We start from the raw sequence: 10,045 nt of genomic DNA on the forward strand, positions 1-10,045 counted from the left end.
TTTCGTCATTTAATTTCAGACTCCGAAGCTGACGTAACGGGGGCTGCAGGAGCCTCCCCCGGGCCCGCAGGACTTCCCCCGGCTCGCAGTGCCCCCACCGGCCGCTTAGCGCCGGGACACCCGCGCGGGCCGCCGCCATCCGCCCGCTGCGGCGCCGCTCCCCGCCCCTCGGCCGCGTACCGGCGGCCCCGGCTCGCTGCGGCCGCGTCTCTCCCGGAGCACCGGGCCCTGCCCCGCGTCGGGAAGGTGCCCCCGATAAAAAAACGGGAATTACCAGGAGTGGGGTTCGAACCCACGCGGACATGCGTCCATTGGATCTTAAGTCCAACGCCTTAACCACTCGGCCATCCTGGTGCAGATACCGGGACGGCTCGCGGTCGCTCCTACATTCATGGCCGCACTCCCAACCGCCCCCCGGGCCGTCCGCGACCCTCGGGGGTGCCCCCTCGCACCCCCTGCCGCCGCCGCTCCCTCCCGCCTGCCTGTATTCCCAGCGCGGCGGGCGCCGAGCGCACGGGGCGAGGCGCGCGGGCGGCCTCTCCCGGCGGCGGGAGGCGGGCGGGCAAGGCCCGGCGGCGGGAGCGCTGCCACGGACCAGGACCAAGACCGAGCCGGGCCGAGCCAGACCGAGCCGGGCCGAGCCGGACCGAGCCGGACCGAGCGGGCCCGCTGCCGCCTCCTTCCCTCCGCCCGGCGCCGGGCCCGTAGCGGAAGGGGAGGCGGGGGAGGTGCGCGGCGCTGGCACGGGCCCGCCCCTGGGGCAGAGCAGGGCGGGCGGCGCTGAGCCGGGGGCGGCGGGCAGTGCGGGTCTGGGCAGAGCGGGCTCATCCCCCTCAGAGCGGGCAGGGCCGCGGGCATGAGAGGCAGTGGAGAGGTTGTGCCAATAAGGCACCGACACTTCATTATTTCCGTCCAAGTGTTTCCTGGAATGTATCTTCTCTCTCTCGTAGAAGGAGAACCAAAACCAACGAAGCTCAAAGCTATCAATTATGTTTAATTAGGAGGAACATTATCGCAGGGGAAAGATTTTTTTGCTGGTCGTCACTATATGCCGTGTCTACGGAAGTACCTTTCGCAATATTCCGCGTTACCGCCTGCCCTGGGACCTCCCCCTTCTTCCCTGCGTCAGAGGGGAAATGGGGAAGTGTCGCTTCGCTGACTGTAGCCCGGGCACTGGCTCCCACTCTCGCTGCTATTTTCCAGCGGAGGATATGGACATCCTGCATGGCACCAAACTTTGGCACCTTTGAGGTGTGAGGAACACATTCCACACAGCACAGGCTGAGGACACGGGCCTGTGCCGGCCTCCAGCTCACGAGGAGGCAGGCGGAGGCCGTCTGCTTCTCCACAAGGAGAACGGGAGCACACCTCCTGCTCGGGTGTTGGACACCCTGGATGTCCCTGCCCCCCTGCAAGGGGTCTGGGGCTGGAATTTGCAGGTGCAGGTGGCGCCTGAGCTCCTCAGCTCTTAGAGCTCAGAGACCCTCGGGACACTAGGCATGCTTGTGAGGGAAAATACTTCCCACGTACCATACATGTTATTCACACCCGGGAGCTCATGAATAAAAGAACAGCTCTTCCAATGGAACTTGCCATGCCGTATCATTGCCTTGAAATGAGTGACATGCCGTAGTTCTCTGCTCAGTAGGGTTGTGCCTTTCAGCAAAATATTGAGTAGAGAAACACTGTCAGTTAGGTTTTTTACTTTTCTGTTCAGATCTAACACCATTTCTAAGAAACACAGTAAAATGTTGCTTTTTCTTGTGCAGACTTGGTGCCCTGACAATGTGTGCACACTAGGGCATGGTGAAACTGTCTTCTGCTGGCTCTTACTTGCTTTGGCTCAACCATAATGAAGACACTACATAATATGCTAAAAACGTGGAAGAAGATGGATCTGCTGTTGCCTTCTTACATATTAGAGAAACAAACAGCATGACTCCCTGTGAAAATGCCATTGCATTGGAAATTTATTAACCAGAATCACCACATACAGTATCTATTATATTACACTGTTTCCTGCCTTCATTATATCTGTGATACCTTCCTAGAGATAGAACCACAACCCCATGGAGCTCTTTCCTTTTTCAAATCAATTTAAATAGCTACCATGGTTCAAAAATCTAGAGAACATGTTTTGTTTTCAAAAAATAATAAAAAATACAACTTGGGCTGTGCATTCAAAACATCTTTAATACAGGTTAGATTAAAAAAAGCAGCAGTTTAGCATAGCTACTCAGTTCAGCTTCCAAAAAAAAAAAAATCTGGATCTTAAGAGCTATTTCTTTACTTCAAGAAGATTCTCCCAAGACACGTGGCAGAGATACCTGCTCATGTGTGCAAGTGTGAAGTGTGTCCACAGTCTGGTCCTTCATTTTGAGGAAGCAATTGTCCCACTGCCATTTCTGTAAAATGAAACCCATGATTCAAAAAAAAAGTCCCTGAAGATGAAACGGAAACCCATATGCATATCCATTACATCCTGAACATTGTATTTTGTAATAGTGGAATTTTTTTTTTCTCTTTTATATCTATGCTGTGCTGTCTCACATATTTTAGAAGTAGCAAAGTGTCCCTGGTTGCCAGTTCCTCTTTGTCCTCCTCAGAAAGGACTGGTTGGTGACTGATTGGTGGCGTGGGTTGTGAAGCTTCAGCTTCAGTAGGAAACAAAACCAAAGTAACAGCAATCCTGCAAGCTAAAACATGCCCTGTCAGATTTTAACTTCTTTATTCCACAAACCCAGTTTAAGTGTTTGCCATATGAGGGAAGAGGAGAAAAAAAAAAAACTACCAACCTATAGAATGTGCTACACACATCTGCATAGGAGTTGTGCTGACTTTCAGAAGGAGGAGGCAGCTTTCCTCAGAAAATGTCCATTCTGCAGCTTCTGTTATTAGTATGCTAACATATTATCAAGCAACTTTTATCATCTTCTTCCACTCATCCTGTGTGGCATGAGTCCTTGCAGCTATAGTGTGATCAGGTTTGGTTTTTTTTTTCAAAAGTCTGTTCAACTGTGATTAGGCAAGTCCATGGGCTGGCTAAATTTGAGTTCTTACATAACTGAAGGGTAGAAAAAAACCCCAAAGTATTAAGCAATGGATGTGTTTGCAAGGAAGAGAATGATGGAATGATTGCTTCAGTTACTGAAAGTCATTTTTAAGTGTCTCATAACTCACAGTGCATATTAAAAATAGTTTTAAAAGGTATCAGTTTGGTTTTTGACTAATTCTCATTTTTTTCCCTACAGCAACAGCCCTAAGTCAGGAGAGAAGGTCTACAATTACCTTTTCTTTCCATTCTCTTTCCCTGTGCCTCAAATCAAACTAAAGATTTGAATTCTAGTTTTGCATATCTACTAGTGAAATCATCAAGGTCTCTCAAAACTGCCAGCATAATTTTGATTGTTTTTTTAACTAGAGAATCATCTTAGAATGCATGAAACTCATTTTTCTTTGGATTTTTAGAGAAAAAACAACAGTCTATCTCAATATGCAACACATTTCATTTATCAATGCAACAAAAATTGGGATGCCTTTTTTTTCTAGGCCTTGTTTAATCTCCTTTCACTGATTCATAATTTAGTCCAGCAACTTTTAAACTGAACTTTGACAATGCAAAACGTTATTCAGAGCTGCAGATTCAATGCACAACACTCTGCACTTTCAATTTTTTCTTATTAAATCTTTTATTCCATATGTAGATGCAAAAAAGGAACCAGCATAAAAAAACATGTATATAATTTTAATCAAAAACATTGGCAAGTGCTAGGAATGTGCATGTGAAAGGAAATACAGTATTTCATTCTTCATTGATTTATCCTCACATGCTGACTCTTGGAGGAATGCACAGTTCCACTGACTTAATGGCAGTACCTACAGAGTAAAAAACTTTGTCTTCTTGAGTAGCACCAAAGCCCCTGGCTGTGGTCCCAGCTCATCACCCTCCTTTCTCCCACTTCAAGTTTGAACACCTTACTGGAGACGTCCTCAGACAAGCATAACACTGATATCACCAGTACACCACTGAATATCAAAATATCTTATAGTTGGGAGATCAGTGTTGCTCACTCTTCCATGTGCTACAGCAAAAGGGACAGTCTCTTTCTGAGAAAAGTTATCCCTTTAGTTTCTGTTTCTGTAAAAAAGTCTGTCTGGCTAAAATTGTTTCCCAGTAAGATATGAAAGCTTGGAAGTGGATTTATTTTGCTGTTTTGTTATATTACTAAAAATAGTAAGAAATGTTTGGGGTTTTTCTTCCCACATAAAATCAGGGTGTAAAAGGTAAGAAGGGAGAAGTTTCACTGCAACTGGTGCAGGAAGGTGTACATCTATGCACATCTGAGGAAAACTCCCAAATACAAAATATCTGAAATGTTGAAATATATTTATTAAAATTGGTACAAATAGGACGATTAATTAAAAAAAAAATCTGAAAAAATGTCCTGCATTATTTCAAAGGATAGCAATAGATCACAGTGTATCAGGAAGCCACCTAGAAATATAGTTGGAAAACCTCCAGAAGCAGGAGCTGTGATCAATCACCAGACTCTATGAATATGTTCCACTGACGATGCTCAGTGCTTACCAGGACTGCACATTTTTTATTTCCTTGCAATACTCCAAACCTACTGGTTTGCCCTTGTGTAAGGACAGACTCCCACAAAAGGAGACTTTCCTTTTAAGCTTGAAAAGAGCATTGAAATGGCATGAAACTGTTTTCTTTTTTCTTCAGGTGTACCGAAGAAATAGTTCTGTTTGCTTTCCCGAGACCCTAAAATGTTTCCTCAACCCCACAGATGTTGTCTTCTTAAAGGTGTTTCTGCAGAAGGCCACTCCATGTTTCTCCTCTGGATGAAGTGTTAATTGGCAGAAAAAAGCCAATGAAAGCATGGCAGGTTTGAACATGAAAGCATGGCAGGTTTGAAACTGAGAGTCGAGAGTGGCTTAAGTTAAAAGTGAGTGAGATGCCTCAGTGTTGCAGTGCTTTTAGCCACCTTGAGATAGCTGGGTACTCAGAATGGAAAAAAGCAGTCACTTGCACACAAATAGAGCCAAATGTGCATATTATCATTTGAGGTGCAGCCACTTCTGTTAAGATTCCAGATAGCTGAAAATAAAGTTGAAAGAGAAACTAGTTCTGTGTCCTGCTCCTGCTCCAGGCTCAGTATTTTGTCAAATTTGTTTCAAGCATGCTCCAAACTAGTTAAAACTGAAACCTCCTGATTCTGTGGTGTACTGTGTTGCCCCAGGCAATAAGGCTTCACTGCCTGCAGCCTCACTTCAACAAATAAGAATAAAGTTACTTCTTAAAAGTATTCATATTCCCTAGGAGAAGTTATTCATTCTTCTTTCTTGCCAATATGAAATGAGTATCACTGTAGAGATATTGCACCTCTAGATACAGTAACAGGACCTTTCAATAAAAATTACATTAAAAATAGTTTTATAAACATTTCTAGAAGTTCATAAATACAAACAGCCTTCAGCACATTTAGTAAATAGGCAATGAACAAAACCAACTGCAAAATATCCCCCCTGTTTATAGGGCTTGTCATTACAGAAAAGTCTCTGGAAAGAAAACCTAATTTTGAAGACATTCAAGTCAGTCTGTGTTAGCTCCAGTGGGACCATCACCTTCTGCAACATGATATGCAACAGCAGAGGATTGTTCTGAGGGGATGTTTTCTCCTGTATTCCAAAGCTCTTTTCACTTGGTCTTTAGCATCTCCTACATAGTCCTCAACATTTTGCATATTTATCTCAATAACATCAAAGGTGTCTGCCTGTTCCTCCACCAGCAGGGCCACCTGCAGAAAGAGCTCGTGAACTTCCTTAATGCGACCTTCCAGCTTCACCAGCTCCTTGTGCCGCGTCTCTATCTCATTCAAGGCTGCACGAGCTCCCTTGACATCCGACAAGAGATTCTCAGAAAAGACATCCCATTTGCCTTGCTCAATCATCTCCTCAATCTGGTGGCCAGAAACGTCTTTGCCCATGATCTCCAGCTGCCGCTGAATTCGAATCTTGCAGTTCTCCCGCTGGTTCATCTCTGCTGCATTGTAATCAAACATAGCGTCCTGAAATGTGTGCATGAGGTCAACGTAGTGGTTCTTTGCCACCCTGGCAATGACAGACATAGCTCCATATTTTGTTATTGCATCTTCACAGAAATCTCTCATTACCTGCAGTTTCCTGTGGATGCTTTCTCCACGGCTCTTAATGTCTCTGGCAATACAATTAGTGTCTCGTTTGATGCTGCTAAGGCGGCGCATGGAGGTGAGGAAGCGGGTGTTTTGCTTTCTGAGACGGTTGACATCCGCTTTTAGGTGGTCATTTTCTGTCCGGATGCTCTGTATGTCCTTATGAAGGATTTCCAAGGCATAATCTGTCTCATAAAGGAGAATATCCTGGGGTGAATTTTCATCATCATCACTATCAGAGAACTGTTGGTTGTGTAACCTGGCAAATTCACGCAGCTCACTTAAACGGTCTTTCATCCTGCCTGTAAAACAGGAACAGGAGGAATGAGTTTGAAGTAACTCAAATATTGGTAAAAAGAGTAAAAAATTTGTAACTAATAGCTACATCATGGTGATAACTAAATCATAGATAACAAATGTAACTCATCAAAGATAACCCAAAATACTAGATTTTAAATTTGTTCACAGTATTTTATACAGTGATGGATATCACATCCAAAACTCTGCTAGAACATTGTTCTAGAAGGTACAAGTTTAGAAACAAAACTGCAGGAAAGAAGACAACAAATCCTGAAGACAAATCAAAAACAAGAGTAGGACAGCCCCAAACTCCCCACAAAATCCCAGTCTTTTACTTGGAGAGGAAAACCAGACTCCTGATAGTAAGCCTTCAGCTATCAGCATCTGTAGACATGTTTATTTAACTGAACACCTTCCACTACTGCTCACAAGAGAAATCTCCTCTAGCTTCTGATCCCTCATTACATCAACTGCCCAAAATGTCACAGGGCTTCTCTCATTCTAAGTTTGCTTTTCCTGGGAGAATAATAAGAAGCCTCTCAGAAACAGAAATGGCATTTACCGATACAGTTGGGAAAGAAAAGTTTCAAAAAATGCTGTAGAAAGTATCAAGATGGGAAAAAAAAAAAAGAAAAAAGGAAAGAAAAAGCAATTTTAGTGTCTCCAGATGCTACCATTGACCATAGAGTATCAGACATCAACAATTAGGGGTGTGGAGCTTCTCTCTTATGAGGGGAGACTGCAGAAGCTGGGCCTATTTAGTCTAGAAAAGAGAAGACAGAGAGGATCTGATCAACACATAAATATGTCAAAGGCAGTGCCAAGGGGATGGTGCCAGACTCTTTTCAGTGGTACCCAGCAACACAACAAAGAAAAACATCGATAAACTGAAACCCAAGAAGTTTCATCTCAACATGAGGCAAAACTTCTCTACATTGAGGGTGGCAGAGGCTGCCCAGGGAGGTCATGGAGTCTCCCTCTCTGCATTTCTGTGTCACCTGATTTACATGACCCTGTCTTGGCAGGGATTTGGACTAAATGATCTCTATGGTCCCTTCCAACCCTAACAATTTTGCGATTCTGTGAACTTCGTGCTTACCATTCCTTAAACTTAATAAAAATTATATATCATCAGCCTTCTACAGAGAGCATAGTAACAACTGGCTCAAGAATGACTTCACTTTCTGTTTGTGTTTTCTTTGCCAAGCAAACACTGAGAAAATCTCCTGTGTGATAAATTCATAATTTTGTACAAGTAGGTCTACCCTTTCTTCCCCAGGAAGAAATGGAGAAGCAAATATATAGTAATTCACAACATGAAAATGCTGTAGTAAATTCATGTGTATACTAATTCTGCAGCATGTCTAAAAACATTGCTTTTTTTCTTTCTTTTAATACAACAATAAAGGTTAAAAAGTCAAACATTTTAAGAAGATTAAGGAGCTGTCAAGTGTTGCCTTGGATTGCACCACAATGTTGCCTGGACACAGGAAGATCACGCAATTAAACACTGCCTGTGCACTATCACTTCCACCAAGTGTCCGCCTTGAGTCTGTATGTGCTGAATAAAAGTTGTACAACATAAAATTTAATATTCATCATTCAGTTCATGCTATCTCATTGACTATGTTGTTAGTGTTCATTTCCTTGGGGATTTCCCTTGCAAAATCTGTGGAAAGTTCCATCAACTCCTACCAGTTGTTTGGGGAAAGGCAGATCTAACAGCCCCACAGTCAGGTTTCAGCCCAGAGTCATTATGGACAATGGTCTTGATAATTTACAATGCCCACTTGAGACATTTCAAGCACAATTCTTTGTACCTGGAATCTTCAGAAGTCAGTCCCTTCTGACTTCAGTCACTGCTGCAAGCCTTGAGCACTTTGCTGAGTCAGATCGCGAAGGAACAAGCTGGACATCAGGGAATGAGCACATGGATCAAGGCCACTTGTGAAGAGCTCCTCTCCAGTGCCATGGAGAGCATCACACACAATCTCCGTGATCCAGCAGATCCAGTAGAGTCTAGTTGTAAGCAGAACAGAGGGATCAAGTTGCAGTTGCACTTACAATCTTCACCCTGGGTTTTCGCAGCTCCCAGTACTTAGTTCTAAAAGCCTACATTATTTGTGTCTACATACCAAAACTTACGTTTAAGGTGGTCAACATTGCATCTTTTAGCTCTGCACTGAGGACCTGTATCTGTCTGGGATATGTCTCCACAGGTAAAGTGTTCACGCTTTTGTCCTAACAAATGGATGCCATCTATTTAAGTGTTGCCATCACTAACTGCTTAATGCAAGGCATTTTCCCTTCATGGAAATGTACAGCAATAGCACAAGATACAACAGACTAACATGGAAACAAGAGAAGAGCCAGCCAGATTTGAGATGGGGGAAAGGAAAAAAATAAGAAAATCCCAAATAATTAGAAGCCATGGAAAAGGTGCCCAGAAAAGTTTTGGAATCAGCATCCTTGAAGATATTTAAAACTCTACTTGACATAGCCCTCAGCAACCTAAACTGCCTGTGTGTGTTTTGAGCAGGCCTGGATTAGACAATGTTCAAAGGTCTGGTCTAAATTGTTCTGGTAATCAGCCTTAGATAAAAAGTTTGCTAAGCTGACCATAAACATTAAGTATATTCAACTACTTGCACAAGTCTATATAAGATACGTCTAACACATTAGAATATCAAGACAGCAATTACTCTGGAGTAACAACTGCAAGTGTATAACTGCCTTAATTCTCAGAGTGTGAGGTTTAATAGATTAGGTGTCAGTTTTATGTTATTTTATTTTAAAATGCTATGTATATTCAAACTGAAACATGTACTTTCATATGTATTTTTGGGCTAGATAAATCTGTCCGTGTAAATATGAAGTTCCTTCTTCCAGTCCATCATGATGTATACACCCAAACACACCCACAGGAAATACAGGCCGGGTGATGACTGCAGAGGTTACAACTTTGAAGGCAGATACCCAGCAAGTACAGTCAGCTGAGGGCATGTTCAGTGCTCATCTTTTCATGTTACTGTGCTACTTACTGGTATTAATCACCACGGTGACGAGCTTTCCCATGATGCATGAGAAACATACAAATTGTCCTGTTGCAATAAGAATGAAGCCCCAGACAACTGTGTATGACATGAGATTTCAGACAAGAAAGAAAATCCACTCTAAAAATCAAAAACTATGCATGTGCATACACCCCCTTTCTCTTAGCCCCACATACATACAAAAGAGAGTCCTACAAACATTGCCTAACATTGCCATGCAAATGTTCTGAAGCCTGTTAACTATGTAGAAATAATCTAAGGATAAAAATTATTTCTATAGAAACAAGTGAATGACACACTTATGTTTATCTTATCTTTAATATTTGTATATCCACACTCTATCCCTATATAGGCTGTTCACCTAGGAGTTGGGCTCAATGATCCTGATCCTTCCAGCTCAGGAAGGATATCTGTGATTCTGTGATCAGAGTCTGGGGACAAATGGTGAATATCAGGAAGGATATTCTGTGATTCTGTGATCAGAGTCTG

General features: G+C 43.3%; 1 protein-coding gene and 1 non-coding gene across 2 annotated transcripts; both read right to left on the reverse strand.

Annotated features, from left to right (window-relative positions):
* Positions 1–271: 271 nt before the first annotated feature.
* TRNAL-UAA (transfer RNA leucine (anticodon UAA)) lies at positions 272–354 on the reverse strand. Its single transcript has one exon. It is a non-coding gene; the product is annotated as a tRNA-Leu (tRNA).
* Positions 355–4,370: 4,016 nt separating this feature from the next.
* STX11 (syntaxin 11) lies at positions 4,371–6,500 on the reverse strand. The gene has a single exon (XM_036380580.1). The coding sequence runs from the start codon at positions 6,498–6,500 to the stop codon at positions 5,634–5,636; it is 867 nt and encodes a 288-aa protein (XP_036236473.1). The 3' UTR covers positions 4,371–5,633.
* Positions 6,501–10,045: the final 3,545 nt, after the last annotated feature.

This window comes from Molothrus ater, chromosome 3 (assembly GCF_012460135.2).
Source record: "Molothrus ater isolate BHLD 08-10-18 breed brown headed cowbird chromosome 3, BPBGC_Mater_1.1, whole genome shotgun sequence".
NCBI classification, from domain to species: Eukaryota; Metazoa; Chordata; class Aves; order Passeriformes; family Icteridae; genus Molothrus; species Molothrus ater.